This window comes from Rhinoderma darwinii, chromosome 4, assembly GCF_050947455.1.
Source record: "Rhinoderma darwinii isolate aRhiDar2 chromosome 4, aRhiDar2.hap1, whole genome shotgun sequence".
Classification (NCBI taxonomy): Eukaryota; Metazoa; Chordata; class Amphibia; order Anura; family Rhinodermatidae; genus Rhinoderma; species Rhinoderma darwinii.
In genome coordinates this window covers 204,398,219-204,424,210 of record NC_134690.1, presented here as the reverse complement: position 1 = coordinate 204,424,210, position 25,992 = coordinate 204,398,219, and the positions used below count along the sequence as shown (strand labels likewise).

At 43.3% G+C, this 25,992-nt stretch overlaps 1 protein-coding gene across 1 annotated transcript in view; it reads left to right on the top strand.

The window, feature by feature from the left end:
* Nucleotides 1-447: 447 nt before the first annotated feature.
* Nucleotides 448-25,992, top strand: part of SNAP91 (synaptosome associated protein 91) — a 142,236-nt gene continuing 116,691 nt past the window's right edge. The window contains exons 1-2 of the mRNA XM_075862088.1: nt 448-562; nt 801-938. Of these exons, the coding sequence (XP_075718203.1) occupies nt 809-938 (130 nt within the window). The 5' untranslated portion in view covers nt 448-562; nt 801-808. The remainder of the gene's footprint in view (nt 563-800; nt 939-25,992) is intronic.

Below are 25,992 nucleotides of genomic sequence, written 5' to 3'. Positions count from 1 at the left end.
TATATACTGTAGTATAATACATATACCAGGGATCTAGCACTATGGCCAGTAATATACACAGTAGTATAATACATATACCAGGGATCTAGCACTATGGCCAGTAATATACACTGTAGTATAATACATATACCAGAGATCTAGCACTATGGCTAGTAATATACACTGTAGTATAATACATATACCAGGGATCTAGCACTATATGTATGTATAGACTAGTATATGTATAATATTATGCACTATGGCAGCAGCAAGCAGGGGTGCAGCTTGTCATTTATTCATATATGGTTTTGCTACATTACAGGGGTCTGCTATCGAGTACTGGGAGATCGGGGAGCCGGGCATCGTGTGGGGATCAGTCTGCAATTCCCCCCTTTAATAATTGAGAGGGAGCGATGTGAGAGTGCAGGTGGGGGGTGGGGCGGTGATATTCTAATCCCAGGCTGCCAGGGAGGATAACAGGGAGGAGGAGGAGGAGGAGGATGTGTTGTATTGTGAGGGACAAGAGCTCGGTTCTGCAGCCGCCGTACATCTGAGGGTTTTGATCCACAGGAAAACCGACCAGGTGAATAAACCGCATTGTTAGGAAGATATACAGCGGGAGAGGTCATTTTTTCTGGGGTGTCAGGTGGTATCCGCGGGGTGACGGCTCTATGGTTTGCAGTATACATAGAGGATGATTGTGTTTCTCCATGATCATCCATATTAGTGGCTCGTCCATAGTTGTGTGTGAACATGTCTGTGGCTGCGCGGCAGGGTGATGTTACCAGCTCCATTCACGTTGAATTTGTTTCTTGTGACAGGAGAGAAGATGTCGGGCCAGACGCTGACAGATCGCATCGCTGCCGCACAGTACAGTGTGACGGGCTCAGCCGTGGCCAGGGCGGTATGCAAGGCGACCACTCATGAGGTGATGGGGCCCAAGAAGAAGCACCTGGACTGTAAGCATCATTACTATATGTCTAAAGCTAACTCAGATCGGCCATTATTGAGGTCTGAAGGGTTAATAAGTGCTATATTGTAAAAAACGCTGGATCACCTTATACATTCATTTATATGTAATGCGTAAGACAGCCTGGGCTGCTTTTAAAGGGACAGTACAGGCCTTTAAAGACCAGGCCTGTGTGTTACTGATATGCCACCCAGTCTAGAGAAATACCCTCTTTATTGTGCTGTGCCAGTCTGGGATATTCTCTATATATTAAATGATGATTGTGTGCATTGTGGATGCTGCGCTTGCCAATAGCTACTCCAGTATGGCTATGGATTATTGGGTAATAAAGGTTCTCCTGGCACCATATCTGTATGCTGCCATCCCATACATGTGTTTTATGCTGCTTGTTTCCCTATGACCTTCGTTCAACCTTATATACACGGAGTCTTGTGGAGAAGATCGCGCTCCTGTAGTAATGATCGTCCACCACACCCCTGCTACAATCTGGGTGCTGTCTCCCTGCAGCTTGGAGACCCTTGTCCGCTGCTGCCACGTACCTCTGGGACCGCTATATAGCCGGTGTGTGGTGGAGATCACCGCTTCTGGTCTTCTGTGTAAGAGAATGGATGTTTGATGTACACAATGGAGGATCTAGCGATCATTTTCTATTGGATGCTATATGACAGAGGAATTCATGCATAATACTTCAGTCATTTTGCACAAAAATGACATGTTTTGGACGTATGGCTCCAAAAATGAGCCCGTATTATGCTTGTTTCATGAAAGTAGCAGCACTCGAGCGAAGCTGACCCTTGTGCATAAAAATTGCTCTAAGGCTCTGTTCACATTTACGTTGAAGCCGCTGTTTGGAGCGTCCGTTGTAGATCTGGTTCAAAATACTGGAAAAACAGCACAGCATGCAAAGTTATTTTTTTTGGTAAAATACTGTAATGGAAATCTGAAAGCAATAGGTTCCGGCGGGGGCCTTTGGTGTCCATCATAAGACCGATCCGTTGCTTGCGCATTTTTTTTTCGTATTGTTTCTATAACGGAGCTGAACGGGAAACGTTTGCTTGTGTGGAATTGTGCTGTGAATTAGGCCTCATTCACACGACAGGGTCCGAGTGTCGGCCGATAAAAACGGCCGTTTTTCCCGGCCGGTTTGCATCCGTTCCGGGCTTTGTTTTTTAACGGCCGATTTTTACCCGTTTTGCATCCCCCTTTTTTTGTCTTTTTTTTTTTTTTTTTCCAGTCCATTTTAAAATCCGATGAATTTCATTTACATTTGTTGCCACACACAGCGCTCTGTAGATAATGCCACCCAGCTCCCTGTAGGTTGCACCCATCTTCCCCCCCTTTCTAGGAGAAGTCACTGACTTCAATGTGCATATATGGACAGTGTAGTCACTGACTTCTGCTGGAGAGGAAATCCCGCACACAGGTCGGGAATTCCGCTTCAGAAGTGAGTGACATTGCTGTGTCAATATATGGACAGTGTAGTCACTCACTTCTCATGTAGCGGAATTCCCTGCCACGGGGTCGGGGATTCCGCTTCTGAAGTGAGTGACGTCGCTGTGTCCATATATGGACAGTGTAGTCACTCACTTCTCATGTAGCGGAATCCCAGGCCACAGGGTCGGGGATTCCGCTTCAGAAGTGAGTGACGTCGCTGTGTCCATATACGGACAGTGTAGTCACTCACTTCTCCTGTAGCGGAATCCCCAATCCCCGGCCGGGGATTGGGGATTCCGACTCCTACAGGGAGCAAAAAAAGACCCTCCTCCTCCTCACATGCACTGTGAGGAGGAGAGAGAGCGCGATCGACGGAATACATGGCCATCACTCGGGACACATGCCGGTGATGGCCGTGTATTACCCGGCCTCATAGACTTCTATGGGAGCCAGGTAAACGGCTGAAAATAGGGCATGTCCCATTTTTTGACGGCCAGGTTTCCCGGGCCGTCAAAAAAATCGGTCGTGTGAATAGCCCCATTAGGGGTCTATTGTTCCTAATGCAGACGTGTGACGGCCGATTTATGAACGGCCTTCACCCGGCCGAGAAACCCTGTCGTTGCACACTCGATCATCCGTTCTTTCACCATATTGTGAGAGCTTGTCCAGTGTCTTCTGGTGCCAGTAAATCTCCTCAGCCAGCAGCGCTTCCTGAACACCACACACGTTTTGTGTTCTAGCTGTGGTTACAAATGTGAATGTGCGAGGGTTAGTAAAGACCATAATATCTGAGTCATACAGACCGATCCAACATGGGGGATAACCATGGAATATATAGGGTATGTTCCTGGGGAGAATGAATTAGGGCACTGAATCATATGTACTGATAGGGCCTCGATATGTTAATGGAAGGGAACCTACCACAGGTGAAGTATAGTCCATGTAGGGCTCGTGGGAAGGGGGAAACAAAAGAAAGGGGAAGGTGAACACAAGGTGGGGGGGGGGGGGGGGCTTCCGAAGAGATGGGAAGTATCCACTCTTGAAAGCTAACTTATGAGGCTGGAGGAAATCAATTAGTCAAATTTCTGTCTAAAAGATGAATAGGAGGAGTAGGAAAGAGGGCATGACTACTGTAATCCGCTAAGGGGGCCCAGATGTACCCAGACTTGTCCACCTAATTTAATAGAGCTGTGAGATTCTCATTGTCCATGTACCGTCACAGATTTCTTTTGTCTGCTGAGATTTCCATCCCTATTTACCAAGCATAGGCAAAGGTACGTTTAGCGGTCACAGGTCTAAAAAATATTAGAGTTTGGGGAGGTCTCATTTGTTTAGTAAGGTTTTTCAGCGGTTTTTGACAATATCACCAGTGATTGAAATTATAAGGGAGTTCACCCTAATCCAAAGTCTTCGAATAGTGCCATCATACATGAAGCATGTCAGCTGAAGCATGGGATTCTCTAAAAGAGGTAGGAGAGCAGTTGGCAATCCCAGCTGGGATTAAATACCACCTTATCAGGAACGTTTTATAATTATTTGCAAGTGTCTGTGTGTTAGGTAGGATCCTCTGAAGTAGAGGATCAAAATGGGCCTACTCCTTATCAGTTAGCCTAGTGCCATGGTCTGGTTCCGAGTGGGTAACATCAGTAAAGTGTTGTATATGGGGCGCATGTGTCAAGTTTGTATATAGTAATGAAATAGTTCCAGGGGAGTGAGCATTTTGGCGGCACCATTGTTCAAATGGCCACAAGACTGAGTAGGCCGGAAAGGAAGTAATTAAGTTGTAGGTAGCGGAATATTTCCCTAGGCCGGAGATTAAATATTTCATGTAAGACTGGAAAATATTGTTCCCCACTAGGTGAGAGTAGATGGTGGACTCTACACTACAGCTTAGGTTCCCCTCCCCCAGTGCCGGCCCGCTGCAGGTATATTTGGACCATTGGGAGACGGTCACAGTATAAGGGCTTATTCACACGAACGTGTTTTACGTCCGTGCTACGCGCGTGATTTTCACGCGCGTCGCACGGACCTATGCTAATGAATGGGGCCGTTCAGACTGTCGGTGAATTTCACGCAGCGTATGTGCGCTGCGTGAAACTCGTGACCTGTCCTATACTTGTCTGTGTTTCACGCAGCACGCACCTATTGAAGTCAATGGGTGCGTGCAAATCGCGCTCGGCACGCGGAAGCACTTCCGGGTGCCGCACGTGATTCGCGCAACAATAGTAAAATAAATAAATGAATGAAAACAGAAAAGCACCACGTGCTTTTCTGTTTGTAAACGTGAAAACAGAGTGTCATAATGATGCCGGCTGCGTGAAAATCACACAGCCACGCATCATTTGCTGATGATACGGACGTTTTGTGCTGCAAAACGCCGTGTTTTTTGCGCGCGCAAAACGCACACGCTCGTGTGAATCCGGCCTAAAACTGGTTTATCCAAAATGTAGTCCGTCCCCCCCCCCCCTCCCCCAAGCCCTGTGGCAAATGCCTAGGTCTATCTTGTGCTGCGATATTATCGTTTTGAGAATATTTTTATTTTTTATTCAGCCTATTTTAGGACTTTTAATGGTTTATCCAGGTTTTATGTAAATCTAGCGTAAAGGGGTCCTCCCATCAGATTGGTGGTTTTTAGTTTTACTCCCCACTACAAGTTAAGGTCACCTTATGGAATATGTTATGACAGATGCGACTTTTAAAAAAAAACGTATATTCAAGTACCTATTTCACTTTGGTGTCCTCTTGTTTGTTTTTGATATCCATCTAATAATGGGCCACTTATCATTTTGCTGGGCTAGCAGGATTGTATCGTCGTATACTTTGAGACTAACAAAATTCTGGATGTTAAAACGTTTTGGATATACTACAAATGAAGTTACTTTAAATGAATACATTAGGTATCACTTTTCTGTAACCTCTTGGCTAGAAAGATATGTAATAGGAGCATTGACTTCTTTGGCTTTAGAAATGGCTTCTCATTTTCAAACTGGCTACCAGGACATGTAAAGGTCTAAGGCCAGGATCACACACCGTTTTTGTGGTAGAGTTTTTTTTAAGCTCAAACCAGAAGTGGATCCTAAGGGAAGGAAATGTATAAATAGAGGACTAATGCATCTACTTTTTTTTTTTTTTTTTTTTTTTTTTTTTTTAATCCACTCCTGTGTTTGACTAAAAAACCTGAGCCAAAAAACAGCATCAAAACTGTGTGTGTGAACTTGGCCTAAAGCTGCCCATACACATTACACCCCAGATGCCAGCATTAGACTTGGATCACACTTTCTGTTTTTGTTGCATTTTTAACATTTTGTTTTTGTGAGTAAACTCCCATGTCTCATCTACCAAACCCCTCACACAAAAAAGCATGTTAAAAATGCAACAAAAACGCAGTGTGAACCAAACCTTAGTGTGCATGTGTGGGCGAGGTAGGAAAGCGTTTGGGGTGTGCAGCGGGTTAGGTGTTTCTTTATGATGGGGTTTTTGGTAAACGTGTCTATCTTGGTTGCTTTAACATCTCCCTTCTTGAACTGTGTTTAGCGTGTATGTCAGAAAAGCTTCCAGTGTAGACTTTAAGGCACGCGTGTTACGTGCGGTTTTTGCAGCGCGTATTTGCTCGCGGCAAAACCCCAGCGTAATACAGTACCAGCATAGTCAATGAGATTCCAATAAATCTCATGTACACGCTGCGGTATTTATCCGCACGTAAATTGACTAGCGGGGCAGATTTTAAGATCCACAGCATGTCAATTCATCTTGCATTTCCACATGCGAATTGTATCTGCCTATTGTGCTGGAAAATCGCACCAAAATCCTCAGCATGATAACGTTCCAAAAAATGCAACAAAATGTAAGAACCGCACCGAAAAACGTTCGATTAGGTGTGGTTATTTCCTGCGTATTGCTGCAGTTCTGGTGCGTATTCTCCGCAGCAAAATCCGCAATGTGTGCATTTAGCCTAAGGCCTTATTCACACAAACGTGTCCGTTTTGCGCTCGCAAAAAACGCTGCGTTTTGCGTGCGCAAAAGTTCAGTGTGGCATCTGTATATGGTGCGTGGCTGCGTGATTTAAATAAAATCACGCAGCCGGCATCATTATGACACTCTGTTTTATGTTTACAAACAGAAAAGCAGGAGGTGCCTTTCTGTTTTCATTCATTTCTTTTACTACTGTAGCGCGAATCCCGCGCGGCACCTCGAAGTGGTGCCGAGTGCGATTTGCACGCACCCATTGACTTTGATGGGTGCATGCTGCGCGAAACACGGGCGAGTATAGGACATGTCGTGCATTTTACTTAGCGGACATACGTTGCGTGAAAATCACAACCTGTCATCAGAACGGCCCCATTGACCTACATAAGTCCGTGCGACGCTCGTGATTCCCACGCACGTAGCACGGACGTAATACACGTTCGTGTGAATAAGGCCTAAATGTGTCCCTAGGGCTACATTAGCCCGACCGAGGCAAAAAGAGTGTCCTTATGGCCTCCCTTGGGCTGTTATCATCTTCGAGGCATCTGTCCCTTAACTTCTCCAGGAGTCTTTTTTTTTTTTTTTTTTTTTAAGGCACTGTTCAAAAATCAGATTTCAACCCGCCTGTACTTTCTTGCCACGTCTTTCGCCCCCTGCCATTGATCAAACGCTTTTTCTGCCTCCCATTGATTTCAATTGGAGGTCAGAGGCGAAACCGCGGTAAGGAAGGACATGCCGCTTTTCTTTCCCACAAGCGCCTAAAAGCCGCTCAGGAAGAAAACTCCTCCGTTTCCCATTGAAATCAATGAGAGGCGGTTTCGGCCTTTTTTTTTAAACTGATTCCGACGCGGTTTTCGCGTCAAGATCGACAAAAAAACTCTGTGTGTATTGGGCCTAAGCCAAATTTACCCGTCCTAAGCAAAGCTCAAGAAAGGCTTGATGTTTTTGCATTACATCATCGGAAAGGTGTGTTCTGTGTCTAGCGGTGGCAGAGCTGGCTATTTTCTTCCATTGCTTTAATTCTGAGTGCGCTATAAGAGCAAATAGCCCCCAGTTTTTTCCCTGTATGTTACAATGGATTCGTAATGAACAGGAACATCTGATTTCCGATAAGTCGACTATACACATCTGGTTAGCCCTGTAGGACAGTAATGCCCATCCTAAATATAAGAGTGAACCATGCAGAAAAGCCGGTGGACAGTATTCCAGGTTATGAGCTTACGTTATCCTCCAGATTGGGAAGACCTCATTTGGTCCAAGTATGCGTTACCTAAGGAAGGGGTTCCCTCCCGCTGAAAGGGTTTTCAGACCTTTATAAAAATAACCCCCAACAGGATCCAAATCACTATTAGGGTATGTTCACACGAGGGCGTCCGTAACGGCTGAAATTACGGGGATGTTTCAGCCTGAAAACATCCCCGTAATTTCAGCCGTACCGGCATGTGCAGGCGCTTGAACGCCGCGTCCATTACGGTCGTAATTAGCGCTGCTATTCATTGGAGTCAATGAATAACGGCTCCAATTACGGCCAAAGAAGTGACAGGTCCCTTCTTTGACGCGGGCGTCTATTTACGCGCCGTAATTTGATAGCAGCGCGTAAATATACGCCTCGTGTGAACAGACAAACGTCTGCCCATTGCTTTCAATGGGCAGATGTTTGTCAGCGCTATTGAGGCGCTATTTTCAGACGTAATTCGGGGCAAAAACGCCCGAATTACGTCCGTAAATAGGCCGTGTGAACATACCCTTAAACCGTAATGCACTTGCTTTTTAAACTGGGCACCGTTCCCATGGTGACGTCTGTGGCCAGAGAATGGCAGCCTGCCAATGTAAGCAAGAATGGCATTGAATTTGAGAGGTATAAACAATCTGTTACTATATTTTTAAAGGCTATGTAAACCTTTGATGGGCATATTATGTTTTTATTTTAATAAACAGGTCAGACAGTGTTTTTGGTGTAACTTTATAATTAAGACCCCATGAACGTGCTTTTGCGGCCGCAATTCCTCCGAAAAACCACGGGAGAATTGCGGCCCCATTCATTCCTATGGGGCCATGCACGGACCGTGAAAACCACGGTCATGTGCATGGCCCCGGAGCCCAGACTGCAGAAAGAACGGGCAAGCCTTATTACGGCCGTGTTCTGTGGTCCGGGCTCATTGAAAATAATGGCCGCGGCCATGTGCACAGCCCGCGATTTGCGGGCAGCTCGCTGGCTGTCACTCCGTGGCCGGCCGACCCGGAAATCACGGCCGTGCACATGGCTACGGTCGTGTGCATGAGGCCTTAGTTTTTATTACAAATTTGTTATACTTTTTGAGATACCGCTGCTATGTATTATCTATACAGAGCAGCTCTATGTAGTGCGAAATCCTGTTCCCGCCAGGTCCGTGGGACTGTGGGGTTCAGTGTCTGTGGGTCCTGCGTGTCTCTGACACGCAGATCCACCTGTAATCGGTCACATCTAATTTCATAAATTACAGGTCCTTCTCAATGAATTATCAAAAAGGTAATTTTGTTTCAGTAATTCCATTCAAAAAGTGAAACTCATATATTATATAGATTCATTACACACGGAGTGATCTATTTCCAGCATTATTTTCTTTTAATGCTGATGATTATGGCTAACAGTTAATGAAAACCCAAAATGTAGTGTCTCAGAAAATTAGATTATATAAGCCCAATTTCATGACTTTTTAATGCCGAAATGTTGTCCTAGTGAAAAGTATGTACAGTATATGCCCTCAATACTTGGTCGGGGCTCGTTTTGCATGAATTACTGCAGCAATGCGTCGTGGCATGTTGGTGATCAGCCTGTGGCACTGCTGAGGTGTTATGGAAGCCCAGGTTGCTTTGATAGCGGCCTTCAGCTCGTCTGCATTGTTGGGTCTGGTGTCGCATCTTCCTCTTGACAATACCCTATAGATTCTCTATGTGGTTTAGGTCAGGTGAGTTTGCTGGCCAATCAAGCACAGTGATACTGTCGTTATTAAACCAGATATTGGTACTTTTGGCAGTGTGGGGCAGGTGCCAAGTCCTCTGGAAACGAAATCAGCATCTCCATAAAGCTTGTCAGCAGAGGGAAGCATGAAGTGCTCCAAAATCTCCTGGTAGACGGCTGCGCTGACTCTGGACTTGATATTACACAGTGGACCAACACCAGCAGATGACATGGCACCCCAAACCATAATTTACTGTGGAAACTTCACACTGGACCGCAAGCAACTTGGATTGATGTCTCTCCACTCTTCCTCCAGAGTCTGGGACCTTGATTTCCCAAATGAAATGCAAAATTTACTTTCATCTGAAAACAGGACTTTGGACCACTGAGCAGCAGACCAGTCCTTTTTCTCCTTAGCCTAGGTAAGACTCTTCTGACGTGGTCTCATGGGTTGCCAGGGTTGCCAACCTCCACTCCAGAAATATCTGGACAACTGAGATAAAATTCAGACAGACCAAAATTTTTATGGACACATTACAAAATCATTGCCTGTGCACTGCAGGGTTTTCTTAGAGTAACTCGCCAGTCACAGCTCTTCTTGTAGCTTTCCCCCGCTAACTTAGGTGATGTATTCTCTGATTAGTCGGTCAGTTTCCCTTTTCCTTTTTTTTTCTCCATCCGGCCCAGACCACTGTGGCGACTTCCAGCCACAAATTTGATACAAAGGCATGTTGGTTTCTCGCTTTTCCAGCACCCTCCACACCTATACCTCATCCTCTAAATAAACTCATAATTCACAGTGCCCCAGACCGTAATAATGATCCCTCTGTGCTCAACACAAGGAAAGTGCCCCATCAGTAACCGTGCCACCTGCAGATTACGCCACACACATGTAGATGGTCCCACATGCAGCCGCCCCTTCCTTTTTAAGTAGCGCCGCACAGCGTACTTAGTGCAAACTGACTACTGCTACCACTCTCTGCCCTGCCTGACGTGACTCACCATCAGGAGGAGGTGGTCATGCGGCAGAGGATCACTTTTGACTGGGGTCGGTGACGGCACAGGCGTGGACCAGTCAAGTCACCTGACCTCATGTCTGGTGACTGGTTGGTCCACTCCCGGCACTGACCTTAATTGACAGCGGCCCGCCTGCATATTTTCCCATTCTGCAGAAGTTAAGCGGAATCTGAAAACACGCCCGGCTGCAGCCTACTATTCCTTTGCACTGTGCATGTACATTTTGGTGCATTCGCTGTGCAAAGTTTCCGGGAGACTTCAGAAAAATCCCGAACGGTCCCCTTTCTTTTTTTTTTTTTTTTTTTTTTTCTGTGTCCGGCAGAAAAAAACCCACACATTTTTGCGGACTGTCCGTAAGTTTGCGGATGGTTGGCAACCCTGTGAGTCACTTGACACAAGGAATGCGACAGTTGTAGCCCATGTCCTGTATACCATGTGTGTGGTGGCTCTTGATGCAATGACTCCAGCCGCAATCCACTCCTTGTGAATTTCCCCCAGATTCTTGAATGGCCTTTTCTTGACAATCCCTTCAAGGCTGCAGTTATCCCTGTTGCTTGTGTACCTTTTTCTACCACACTTTTTCCTTCCCCTCAACTTTCCATTAATATGCTTGGATACAGCACTCTGTGAACAGCCAGCTTCTTTAGCAATGTCATTATGTGGCTTACCCTCCTTGTGGAGGGTGTCAATGACGATCTTCTGGACAACTGTCGAGTCAGCAGTCTTCCCCATGATTGTGTAGCCTACTGGACCAGACTGTTGGACCATTGAAAGGCTTAGGAAACCTTTGCAGGTGGTTTGTGTTGATTAGCTGATTAGAGTGACACTGTGAGCCTACAATCTTCAACTTTTACCCAATATTCAAATTTCTGAGGGACTAAATTGTGGGTTTTCATTAACTGTTAGTCATAATCATCAACATTAAAAGAAAAAAATGCTGGAAATAGATCACTCTGTGTGTAATGAATCTATATAATGTGAGTTTCACATATTGAATTGTTTAATCAAATTAACTTTTTGATATTCTAATTCATTGAGAAGGACCTGTAGATGTGATGAATTACAGGTGGATCATGTTTGTCAGAGACACGCAGGACTGGCGGATTCAGATCAAAATGAAAGATACTCAATCAGATATCTCAAAGTAAGACAAATTTTTAATAAAAACTAATTATAACGTTACAACAAACACACAGACTGACCTGTTTATTTAAAAAAAAAATATGCCCCTCAAAGGTGTATAAAGCCTTTTACATCCAGAGTCAATAGACCATCGCCACAATTGTAATTTCAATTAATATCATGTTCAAAGTTTTTAGGTTGTCGTGATACGAATAAGTGACCTCTAATTGTCATAAAGGAATCGTCCACACTCATATAGGATCATAGGTGTACATAAATTGTCTATCGCAAAACCTACAAATTACCTCTAACTCAATCATAGAGGGCCCTTCATAAACAAGGATTTACTAATGGCAGGGAAAGCCCCTCTTAAAATGTTACTTTTATTAACACCTTCCCGACCGCCCACTGTCTTTTGACGTCAGGCGGTGCGGGTGCTTAATCTACAGAGACGTCTTTTGGCGTCGCTGCAGATCAGGCTGATGAGTGCTCATGTGAGCGCTCATCCTCTAAGCAGGAGCTGTAACTAACAGCTCCTGATCTTAGAGCAGCCTCCTGAACACAGCTGGGGTCGACAAACATTCCAGCCCCAGCTGTTTAACTCTTTGATTACCGCGGTCCGTGACCACGGCATGATCAAAGGGAATTCCCCTCTTTCATCTCATCACCGGGATTCCAGTGATGCGATCAAACACCGGGGAATCCCTCTGCAGTCAGCCCTGGGGACCTACAAAGGACCCCAAGGCTGTCTGTTCCGTGTGCCTGCTGTTCGGGCACACTATGTGCTGCCCGATCAGCAGCCTGTGTCATAGTGACACAGTGTAATGTATTAGCGTACAGAAGTATGCTAATACATTGCAAGTAAAAAATAAAGTTATCCCTTGATGGGATTAAAAAAAAAAAGTAACAAAACAAATAAATAAATAAAAAGTCTTTATTTTGCATAAAATACATTTTATTGCCCCTACACTAAATAAAAACAAAAAACCTACGCATATTAGGTATCTACACGACCGTAATAACCTGAAGAATTAATCTAATGGGTTATTTAGCGTGAAACGTGAACGGGATAAAAAATAAACAAAAAAAACTATTCCGAGAATCGCTTTTTCCTATATTAACGGCGTAAAAAATTTTTTTTTTACCACCAAACTGTGGGGAAAAAAATACTATTTTTCTTGCATAAAACAAGGCCTGATACAGCCACGTCAATGAAAAAATAAAAAAGTTATGGCTGCTGAAATGCAGAGGTAAAAACTGAAAAATTGAGCTGGTCATTAACGTCTTTTCAGGCCCGGTCATTAAGGGGTTAAAGAGGCTCTGTCACCACATTATAAGTGCTCTATCTCCTACACAATCTGATCGGCACTGTAATGTGGATAACAGCAGTGGTTTTTATTTTGAAAAACGATCATTTTTGAGCAAGTTATGAGCTAGTTTAGATTTATGCTAATGAGTTTCTCAATAGACAACTGGGCCTGTTTTTACTTTTTACCAACTGGGCGTTGTACAGAGGAGTGTATGACTATGACGCTGACCAATCAGTGACCAATCAGTGTCCTACACTTCTCATTGTTCCAGCCCAGCTTCTTTCACTGTACAATCACACTGTGCTGTGGATCATGCTAGGCTGGAACAATGAGAAGTATATGAGGCTGATTAGTCACTGATTGGTCAGACACTCCTCTGTACAACGGCCAGTTGGAAAAAAGTAAAAACACGCCCAGTTGGTCTTTAAGAAACGAAATCTAAAATTGCTCATAACTTGCGCAAAAATGATCGTTTTTCAAAATAAAAACCACTGCTGTTATCTACATTACAGCGCCGATCAGATTATGTAGGAGACAGGGCACTTATCTGGTGACAGAGCCTCTTTAAACCATAAATAAAATGTGAAAAAAAAAAACTGATATTGGTGTTTTGTTGAATAATGTTAGGCTGGATTCACACTTTTTTTTTACAGGAGGAAAATCTGCCTCAATATTCCATTTGGAATTTTGAGACCGATTTTGCTCTGCCTGCACGCTGATTTTTCGTGGCATTTTTTGCTGCGTTTTTCGCCCGCCGCCATTGAGCGCCGCGGGTAAAAAACGCAGCAAAATACGCTTTCTCTTCCTCCCATTGATGTCAATGGGAGGTCAGAGGCGTAAACACCTGAAGCTAGGGCATGTCCCTTTTTCCCGCGAGCCGGTTTTCTCTGCTCGCGGGGAAAAAAACGCCTCTGCCTCCCATTGAAATCAATGAAGGGCATTTTTGGCGCGGTTTCCGCGTCAAAAAACTGTGTGAACTCCCCCTTAGGTAAATCAGGATGTACCGAAGATTCAAAAAAATAAGTATTGCAATACTTGATACTAAATCTTTAAACCTAGTATGCCCGATCATTCAGTTAGCTCTCAGGCAGAATGGTATTTATCCTCCTAAGTGTCCGCCCTATAGATTTTAGGCTATTGGAGACTCGCTTGCACCTGTAGAAGCACTGTCCCTGATAGTAACCAACCAAAGGCTATTCAAGTGCTCTGAAAAGAGCGACCCCCTGGTGGATTTGAGTCTGAGTTCTGTATTGTGTGTGTATATATCCCTATAATTTAGCTTCAACATGTTTCGCCAGTAATTTTCGCTGGCTCATCAGGAAGCAAACTGATATTATGATGGGATGCATTCAAGATTGGCAATGGCCACGATCTCTCAGCGTTTCCGCTTTTAAATACCCTAAATTACACTCCCACATCACTCGCACACCCCCCTTTTGTGTCCATTCAGCAGCAGCAGGGCGTGGCTTGTGCTCTGACGTGGCTCAGCTGGCATGGAAGGGGGATGGGGTTATAGTGGTGACGTAGTGTCGCTATTTTTTGACCCAGCAGGGGATATATGTAATTGAACTTGTATCCATCAGTTACTTGGTAACCCTTCATAAGCAAACGGCGAAACCTACTTATGTATCCGAAAAAGGATAGAATGCCCAGCAGATGTATTTAATTAAATTTCATCAGACAGTAATATCATAAAGCACAATAAAATAGTATGAGAGCAAGAAGATAGCAAAAGCACGCCTCTGCGCGTTTCGCCAATGGCTTCGACAAAGCCATAGGTGAAAGGCACGTGGAGGTGTGCTTTTGCTACACTCTCCCCTTCCTAGGTTTCCTCCATGGCCAATGGTATGTTTAGACCCTGTGTGATCTTTCTGCCTGGTGTTACGCAAAGCTCAGAGTTATACATATTTACATACTCCATATATTTTTGGGTAACTTTGAACTATTGCATCCTCTTGACCTGGCATTGCAGACTGGTCGCATGTGTTTTGGTAATATTAGATTGATTCTTTTTTTGGACCATCTGTCATTTTATAATACACTGTCTGTCCATGAGTCTTGTCTGTTATCCTTGGTCAGTGGATTTCTACTTTTTGTGCATACTTTATAATTTGTTTGATCTATTATACTTACTTACCTAGATTTGTTATAACTGGTATGTATGTATGTATGTGTGCACTGTTTTACAATTTTATTTTTTGTTTTGGGTTGACGAGCTGTATCAAATGTCTGTGTTCTTTGGCCTCATGCACACGTCGGTAGCCATGTGCACGGCTGTGATTTTCGGATCGGCCGGCCACGGAGTGACAGCCGCGAGCCGCCTGCAAATCGCTGGCCGTGCGCATGGCCGCGGCCATTATTTTCAATGATCCCGGAAACGCAGAACACAGCCGTAATAAGGCTTGCCCGTTCTTTCTGCGGTCCGGGCTCTGGGGGCATGCGAAAACCACGGTCATGTTCATGGCCCCATAGGAATGAATGGGGCCGCAATTCTCCCGTGGATTTTCGGGGAAATTGCCGCCACAAAAGCACGTTCATGTGCATGGGGCCTTAGGGCTATGTCCCTTCTTGCTCTCACACTATTTTTTTTTAAAAATGTTCTTTTTGATATTACTGTTTAAATAATGAGATTTGTAATTATATATATATCTGCTGGGCATCCTATCCTTCTTCTTCTTTTTCAGATACATAGGTAGGTTTCATTGTCTATATCACAGCCAGACATTTGTACCACTTTGATCCATTTCATAGACTAATATGAGAAGTTTTTAATGGATGAATTGTGAGCTTTTTAATGACTTATCCTTTAACCCCTAGGAGCACCACAACGCAAATGTATGTCCGGCTGGCCAGTGTCTTAGCGCACCAGGACGTACAGTTACTGCGCGGTTCTCGGTGCACGCTGTCGACGATGATCGATTGCATTCGCCACATTTTAGGGGTTTCTAGCACATCGGCAGACCTCACAATGAAATCGTGAGGTTTGCAGATGGCTAGCATGGCGACCGGAGGCCAAGCAATGGCCTCCGTGTCTGCCATGTACAGAAGCCTATCAGGACCAGCCTCCTGATAGACTTCCTGTCAGTGACAGGAAGTCGGTGTCGTTCCCGATGCACACTGTCGGTGACCGTGTCAACGACCGTGTGCATCAGGAAGCGAGATGTCAGCTGTCCCCGACAGCTGACACTCCACTGTTTCCGATCAACGGCTCATCTCCACTAATTTCGGCAATTAACCCGTTAAATGTGGCGCTCGATTGCAATCGCCGCATTTAGGGGGTTTGTAGCACATCAGCATCCCCCGTGCATTTGTGGGGGCTGCTGATGCTTGTGATGGCACCCGGGGGCCAGACAACGGCGTCTGGGTCTGCCATGTATGGAAGCCTATGAGGACCAGCCTCTGGCTGGTCCTCGTAGACTTCCTGTCAGAGTGACTGTGACGTCACACTGACAGTTGGAATACGTTACACTACCTTGATATTGTAATGTATTCTAGCAGCGATCAGAGCTGCAGGTAAAAAAAAGTGTAAAAAGTAAAGAAAAAATAAAAAAAAAAGTTGTTAAAAATGTTTTACAAAAGTGTAAAAAAAAATAAATACATTTCCCCCTATAATAAGTCTCTTTATTTAACGTTTTCATTTTTTTCCTATAATAACAGTACACATTTTGGTATCACCGCGTCTATGTCTGTTTTTTCAGAAATAAAGTAGATTTTCATTTTCACAGACTAACTCCAATAAATATAGCAAATTACCTGTGGGGTCAAAATGCTAACTATACCCCTGGATAAATTCCTTGAGGGGTGTAGTTTCCAAAATGGGGTCACTTTTGGGGTGTTTCCACTGTTTTGGCACCACAAGACCTCTTCAAACCTGACATGGTGCCTAAAATCTAATCTAAAAAAAAGCAGACTCCAAAATCCACTAGGTGCTCCTTTGATTCTGAGGCCGGTGTTTCAGTCCATTACCACACTAGGGCGACATGTTGGATACTCCTAAAAACTGCAGAATCTAGGCAATAAATATTGAGTTACGTTTCTCTAGTAAAACCTTCTGTGGTACAGAATGTTTTTTTTTTATTACAACTGAATTTCGGCCCAAAAAATTTATTTGTATATTTCCCCTCTACTTTGCTTTATTTCCTGTGACACGCCTAAAGGGTTAAAATTTCTGAATGCTGTTTTGAATACTTTGAGGGGTGCAGTTTTTAAAATGGGGTGATTTATTGTGGGATTCTAATATATAAGGCCCTCAAGACCACTTCACAACTAAACTGGTACCTGTAAAAATGGCCTTTTGAAATTTTCTTGAAAATGTGAGAAATTGCTGCTAAAGTTCTAAGCCTTGTAACATCCTAGAAAAATAAAAGGACATTCAAAAAACGAACATGGGAAATGTTAACTAGTAACTTTTTTGTGGTTTTAATATCTGTTTTACAAGCAGATAAACTTAAATTTAGAAAAATGCAACTTTTTGCTAATTTTCTCTAAATTTTGGTGTTTTACACTAATAAATATTAAATTTATCGACCTAATTTTTCCACTATCATAAAGTACAATATGTCATGAGAAAATCTCAATCGCTTGGATAGGTAAAAGCATTCCCAAGTTATTACCACATAAAGTGACAGATTTGAAAAAATCGGCTATGCCACAAGGACAAAACAGACTGCGTCCTAAAGGGGTTAAACAGAGGCCATTATAGCCTATGGGTAATGGATGCCATTAAAATGGATACTCTATAGGGATGAATGCCCAATAAAGGATATGTTTTTTACAGGATGGAATATTATAGTCTATTACACTATTCCATACTTCATTTTTTTTCAGTATACTGACCTATACCGACCAGACGGAATTGGGGTTGCACGATGCATCAAAATTTCAATACTGTTTCGATATTGTGCTCCCTCAAACGGTTCAATACTGGTAATTCATGTATATTGATACTAAGATGTGCAGCCGCACAGCTAAGTATAGTAACACATGAATGTTGTTCGAGCGGGGCTGCGGCTGTGTGATACAGACATTGTTCTGCTCCTGAGTCTTCTGACAAGTGTGTGTGTTTGTGCACGGTCAGCGTGATGTGATGTGACCAGTGCTGCACTAATGATTGCTGGCACTGATGACATAACGTGGTGGGCCCACTACAAAACACCCCCTCATACTGATCGCGCGGGCAAACTTATTGTCAGTAGAGGGGCAATCCCTGTACTACACAGCTGCAGCCCCACTCTAACGGTGGAGATCAGATAAACATCTCATCCTCTATTCCCCTGAATGCTGTGATCAAAGGTGACCGCAGCATTCGAGGGGAAAATGAGAAGGGGTGCCCTTTGGATCGCATCACGGGGAATCCCTGTGATGCGATCGAAGAACATACCGTATATGGGCAGACAGCCCAGGGTCCATTGATATTTCCTGTTAGGGCATACTAAGGTATGTCCTCACAACTGCCTGTGTACCTTCCGTACACCGGCTAATGTACTGGCATATTACTATATGCCAGTACATTAAAGTTTAAAAAAAAAAAAAAACTAACAAAAAATAGTTATGTTAAATATTACAAAAAAAATACACACCCTTTTTACAATAAACATTAAAATAGGTCTCTACATAAAATATACACATTCAGTATCGGCGCGACCGTAATAACAAATTTATAGCCTCATTTATGATTACGCTGTTATAAAATGAAAACTGCTTTCTTTCACTTATTAATGTGAGGCACAAGGTTTGAATTTTGAACCCCCACGTGCCTCACATTAATGGTAATTAACCCCATCATGTACCTCACAAACTAACCCAATGTTGTCCACTATGACTGTGGACAATATTCATCACACCACGTGCCTCACATTTTTTATTGTTGGCAAAGTATCATTTTGGTATCGAGTATCGGTATCGAAGTCCAAATTCTGGTATCGTGACAACCCTAGACAGAATTGGAAAAGACACACTTTTTTTTTGCCTTCTGACTAATGGTCCCCTATGGAAGCTTTCCCGACGTATACGCCATACGAGAGACGTAAACAGAGTGTGAACCTTACCACATGTCAACAATGTCCGTTGTCTTATGAAGATGCCGCACGTCAGATTTAATCAGCCAGTGACCGTTGTTATATCCGGTTAATTATGTTATCCAAGCTGGAGATTATTCCCAGCCTACAGTCTGTCCATTTCAGTTGTCAATGTTTTTTTTTACGGGTATTCTACCGACTGACATTTGTGGTATGTCCATAGCAACCACAATATAGTTCTATACAGGATGTGTCTTTATGCCTTACATACACCTCCATAGAATACGAGAGCGAGCGTTAGAAAGGTCTAGCAGAAAACATCTGGGTGTATTGGTTAACTGGCACTGGTATATGATGCCTTTTATTGGTGGACCAGAAAAAAATTATCATTTGGAGCATGACTGTTTTGAATATTGTGCTCTTTCCTCAAATATATTGTAAATGAGGTAAAACATAATTTAGATAAGTCAAGCAAAAAACTGCGGTTTTTATTACAGATGCAAGGGCTATAGAAGTGGTGAGTTGAAAGAACACTAAACCTAGAAATGAATGATAAAAGCAATCCGGAAAACACTTGCCCCCACAGTCTGCAGGATTTTCTGAATGTTCCAGAAACGAATAGGCCCCATGCATACAACCATATTTTTCATCCGTAATTACGGACCCATTAATTTCTTTGGGCTACAGACACACTTACGTATTTTTACAGATGGGCCTCCGTGCCGTAGAAATGATAGAACATGTCCGTTTTTTTTTTGGTCCGAAATTACGGCACGGAAGTCCATGGACTCTTCCGTAATTATGGACGTCTACGGGTGTGCATCCATAGCAGTCCGTAATTACGGAAGCGTTGCTATGCAATTCCAGGGGATTACCCACGATCCCTTGCTAGTTTTTTTCGGATCCGTAAATACGGATGTACTACAGATCCGTATTTACGTATGGATGAAATGCATGGGGCGATGGTCTTGTAGAAATCTTGCATAGGACACCGGTATTTCCTGCATAATCTCTTGTTTTCAGATGGTGAATGGCTGATGGGGAGGGGTTTAATAATCTGCAGACAGGGCAGAGGCTCCTGCTGCAGCCAGTTTTCTTACAGACAGAGATAGTATTATGAGGGGGAGAAAATGGCTCATCCTCTGGGACCCATAGAGAAGATCTTAATATTTGTCAGTATTAATTGCAATATGAGAGAGAAAATAGGATCAAAGAAAAGCAGGAGATTAGAGGAGGAATTGCTGAAATATATTATAATATATACTTTTTTTTCTTAAACTTAATGATGGTCATACACTAGAGATTTTGTATGGCTGAAACTGCTGGTTCGATAACTTTCAGATGACGGTGCCTCTTTGTGACAAATAGGGTATTTTAAATGTGGAAGAACATTGCTCATAAAACGGTGCTGCTACTTGGTAATAAAGGAATATGGATAATAGAAAACTATTTATTATAATTGTGCCCTTCTCGGTCTTTGATACCTTTTGCTGTTTATTATTTGCAAGGGTTCGCGTTAGACCTTAAAATTTTAATAATGCAACGTATTCGAGGATTTAACAGACTTTTGAATTGTTTTTTTTATTAAAAAATGTTTACTATTTGAGACACCGCTTCTATGTATCGTGGATACATAGAAGCTGTATCATGCGCTCAAACCCAAATCTGTCAGGTCAGCAGGACTGGCGGCCTCGGTGACAGCGGGTCCTGCGTGTCTCTGATACGCAGGATCCAGCTGTTCTTGATCACATCCAAGTCATGAACTTTGATCTAATGAATAACATTAGATGACACGCAGGACTTGCTGTCACCGAAGCAGTCAGTACTGCAGACCTGACAGATTCAAGTTTGAGCGCAAGATACCGCTTCTATGTATCCAGGATTTTAATTTAAAAAATAAATAAAAATGTGCTCAAATGTTTACATAGCCTTTAAAAGAACCTCACACAGACTTTCTTTAAATCAAGGTATCTATAATTCTGAATGAACAATATGAATTGTGGAGTGTACAAGTGCATACTAAAACTTCACTTTTATATCTAAATCTCTCACCCTCTACCCAACTCCCAAGATCCTAGGCCCTTCTTATTCCCTAAAGCTGGCAATACAAATTAGATAGTGGTCGGCCAAATGCTTGCCCCCCCAACTTTCCCCCCATACACTGGCTCAGCCTATCGTGCGTGTATTCTGAATGGGGAGTCCACTGCTGGACACATCTGGAAGCGGTTTTTCTCCCGTTAGAACAGAAGGATAGACTATAATGAAATCCAACTATCCGATCCTTCTTTTCTCCGACATCTGCCGTCAGGGGAGAGTAGGGAGGCCCCAATACACATAAGATCATCAGCCGATCCTGCCAAAATATGCTGGTCTCGCCAACATTAATGTATTGTGTATGGCCACCTCAAGAGTAGGACTGTAGGTAAGCCTACTACATGATCTCTTGGCTGTCCGGAATGGCTCAGAGAGGTCACCGAAAGGTTTGAGTGGTTTCCAGTCCCGTCCCGTCCCCCATCCCACTCCAAAAAAAATTAACGTTTTTTCCTAATACAAAGTGTCCTGTGCTTGCAATGTGCCTAATCGAGAATGATGGTTAATTCCTGCAAAAAATGATTCGATAACTATTAATAATTAATAATTCTGTTCATACCATAGACCTAAGGATCGTTAAGCTGGCCACACATGAGATTGCTGTTGGCCGTACACTTTTGGACTACTGTTTTCTCCAGACTTCACCATAAGTGTGAATTCACACTTGCAGATCTTCTGTGGGAATTCCACAATGAAAGTCTGCAGCAGTTTACAGTACAATACATACATATGGCTTTTAAAACCTCATCCACATGTAGTAAAATAAATCTGGGTAAAATTGAGGGGGAAGTGCTGCAGATTTTCAAATCCACTGCGTGTCAATCCTGACAGATTTTCACTGTGGATTTTGCCCTTTTCACTGCAACGGGTGAAATCCACAGAAAAACCTATGTTACGCAGGTTGTTGCATATTTGCGACCAACTCCACAAAGGAAAGGGTCTGGATGTAGCTTAAAGGGGTTGTCCAGGCAGGGGCCAGTTTTTTTCATACTGATGACCTATTCCGTGGATAGGTTATCAGTCTATGATCGGTGGGTGTTCGATCTGCTGTTCTACCTGTATCCTGGCACTGGAAGTTATGCATTGGTTGGTGCCAGAAGAAGATGGCTCTGTACACTGTATAGTGACCGTGCTGTTACAGCAGCTCTTCTCCTACTCACTTAGATAGGAGCAGTGCTGCAGCACGGCCACTGTACAGTGTATGGAGCCATCTGCTTCTGGCGCCAACCACTGCGCAACTTACGGCTGCCTCTGGGCTCCGCAACAGCTGATCGATGCGGGGTCCTTCTGTCGGACACCCACTGATCATAAACGGATGACCTGTGGATAGGTCATCAATATGAAAAATCGGCCCCTGCTTGGACAACTCCTTTTAAAGGAGTGTTCCCATCTTGGTCATTCATGGCATATCCACAGGATAGGTCATCCGTATGAAAAACCGCCCCCCTGCCAAGTGTCTAGATGAAAATGTAGATTATCCTGTCCGAGGCAGTGATGATTTCCCAGCTAATCATACGACCAATGTTAGTAATGCACGTATATACAGATATATAGTTACATTATTTTTTGGGGCTTTTAAGGCCTGTTACCCTTGTCATTACCTTACCTGAATTGGGCCAGATGTTGCTGAGAACTTCTGACTTCCTTGCAAACTATGTTTTAATTGGTCCTTAATTATTATTCAAGAACGACAATGGAAGCAATGTCTCGGGAGTAAGCGCTAGAATTTTGCACGGTAAATGACCCTGGTACTATTGTGTGTACCTTGATTCTTTGTTCACCAGACACAACCGATTTTGTGAAGGCATCCTATGCTAGATCAGCTGTAAAAGTTCACCTGGGGAAAATGACTCCTAAATCGAATTGACTGGTTTTGAGGGATGAGGACACACAGAGCGGAGGTTGAAAACCGAGCCCACGTGCATTTTGCGTGTATTACCAGTCTATAGTTGATGGTCTCATGATTTTGCAGGTAATACAGAAGTTTCACCCGCAAAAGCTTGTGGCGATTAACCAATTAAGGTTATTGGGTGTACGGTTCTGCTGGTTGATTGTTTAGTATACAGCTGACACCCCACTATAACGGTCGTTGTCTCCAATCCCTGGCTGTTAAACCCCCTTAGATGCCATAGACAGCATTGACTATGGGGAATCTAAGTGGTTAGACAGGGAAGAGCTCCCCCTGTGATGCGGTCACGGGGTACTGATGGGTTGCTATGGCAGCCCCCCAGGTCTACCATCTTGCTACACCAGAGGCTGGTATCGTACACTGCAATACAGTTGCATAATACCTGAGTGGTACTGGAAACAAAAAGTTGCTTCTGGTTTTACCTTGTTCTGCTTCTGTGATGCTGCGGAACAAAGGAAAGCAGCGATGCACGTGTGAACACAGCCTTAGTGGGTTTTGTTCAGTACATTCTGTATTTATTTGTAAAAAATGCAAAAATGTTGAACAATTGCCACTTCCAAATTAGACACCATTATACCACACAAGATGGTTAATAATTAACATTTCCCCATATGTCGACTTTTGGTATCATTTTTTGAATGTCCATTTATTTTTTGAAAGACCATAGAATTCTTATACGTTTAGTATCAATGTTTCACTCAAGAAAATTTTCCAAAACTTTCTTTTTTTTTTTTTGTTTCCTTAAAAAAAAAAAAAAAAAAAAAGGTTTTTTTCTGGGTTATTAAAAATTTTTTATAAAATAAGTGGCCAAGGATGCATAAAAAAATGCATTATTTCACAGAGCAACTGCTGTTCCAGTGCTGCCGCTACGGTTCTCCCTGCCGCTGTTTATTGACATGGCTGCAGTGATTATGTGCCTGAAAACCCACGTGATCGCTGTAGCCAATCCCTGGTCTCCGTGGGTATACGGCACAGGACGCTGATTGGCTAAGTGATCCTGTGGGTATACCGGCTCATCGCTGCAGACATGCCAATAAACTGCTTCGGGGAGGAATGGAGTTGTAATTTACCTGGGCACATGGCAGGGCTCAGAAGGGAAACGGCACCATGAAACATTGAGGCCTAGTTTGGGGATATTCACTGCATTGTGACTTGATTACAGATGTTCTGAGATGTAAAAATATTAGAAACGCCAGAGAAGTGTCCCCATCTGAAAAACGACACCCCTCAAGGTATTCAAGGTTTTGGTTTGCAGCAATTCATGCAGAATTTGGTGATGTTGAAAAAAATTAAAATAAATACATTTTCATTGTTATTCTGCATCGTTTTAAACCAATTTTTTTTTTTTGCACCCATTATGTACCACAGGACACATGCCACTAATTATATATATATATATATATATATATATATATATATATATATATATAAAAATGTCAACCGCACAGTCAAAAAAATCGTTTCAGCTCCTCAATAGAGCCTTTCTCAAGCTAGTGAATACATGTTTTAACAGTGTGTGTGTGTGTGTGTGTGTGTGTGTGTGTATATATATATATGGACTTCAATAAGTGGGAAGTGCTTACATCAAGTGATTAACCATATACAGTAAAAATATGGCAAATAGCAGATACATAGCAATAAAATAGTGGTACAGATAATGCATAAAATACTATAACGTGCATATATACAGGTTTCGATTTGTAAATAACATAGTGATGAGTGTATATTCGTGATTGTACACGATTAAATATAAACACCTTTTGAGGGAATAAAGAGTTACATATGGAGACACTCACCCTGATGATACCGGCCATAGAGATTGAATACAACCGCGCTATTCACGGCGTCACTGGTGCGCCACTGCGCATGCCCAGGAGACTAGATATGTCAGTAGTATATCACCCTAGTGCGCATGTCCGTGCATGCGCTAATGTGGAAAATACATCTAAATCGCCATTTTGGATATGGGCATGCAGGAGCTGGCCATCAATATCGCTAGATGCCGAATGGCATGGGAAAATGTAAGAAGAAGGCAGGGGAATATGGTGCAAGCCGCATTTATAAATTTTATAGTGCCAAATCTCAGAGCACTCTCTAGAGCAGGGGTCTCAAGCACGTGGGCCGCATGCGGCCCCTGGGGCCGTCGCCTGCGGGACACAGAGCCGCTAGACTCTGGAATTCCCTGACATCGCTGTCCACATATGAACAGCGATGTCTGGGTCTTCCCCCAGAGCAAAGTCCCGAGCAGAGCGCTAGTACAGGCTCTGCTCCGGGACTCTGTGGAATTCCCTGACATCGCTGTCCATGTTTGGACACGCGATCTCTGGGGCTTCCCCAGAGCCGGAGTCCAGTGCAGAGCTCTAGGACAGGCTCTGCTCTGGGACTCTGTGGAATTCCCTGACATAGCTGTCCATATATATACAGTGATGTCTGGAGCAGAGCTAGAATCCCAGGCAGAGTGCTAGAAGCGGCTCTGCTCCAGGACTCCAGCTCTGGGCAAGCCCCTGACATCACTGCGGCAGCGTCCGCGGAGGGCACAGTGGCACTATCGAAAAAGGGGCTGCCCAATCTTAACATGTGTGCCTGCCAAACGCTGCTAACTGAGACGCTGGACTGCATTTAGCGACACTTAAACTGGAAAACTGGATTGTTGAAATAAGCACGTGGAGAAATAGCCCAAATTTTAAACCTAGCGGTATTATTATAGTAATGTAGTATTAATTTTGTAGTAATGTAGTATTATTATAGTAATTTAGTGTTATAGTAGTTCAAATAAGTAATTTATTAACAGTAATTTTGTGTTGTATCGAATTTGAAAGTAATGCGGCCTGTCAACTTCCCATTTTTTCTATATGCGGCCCACTTACCCTGCCGAGTTTGAGACCCCTGCTCTAGAGAAAGGTCCACAAATCCGACCATAATATGCACCTTTCAACCCACATCGTGGTATATATATATCTATATCACAGTGAAGGAAATAAGTATTTGAGCCCTTGCTGATTTTGTAAGTTTGCCCACTGTCAAGGACATGAACAGTCTAGAATTTTTAGGCTAGGTTAATTTTACCAGTGAGAGATTATATATATATATATATATATATATAATCTAACAGAAAATCACATTGTCAAAATTATATGTATTTATTTGCATTGTGCACAGAGAAATAAGTATTTGATCCCTTTGGCAAACAAGACTTAATACTTGGTGGCAAAACCCTTGTTGGCAAGCACAGCAGT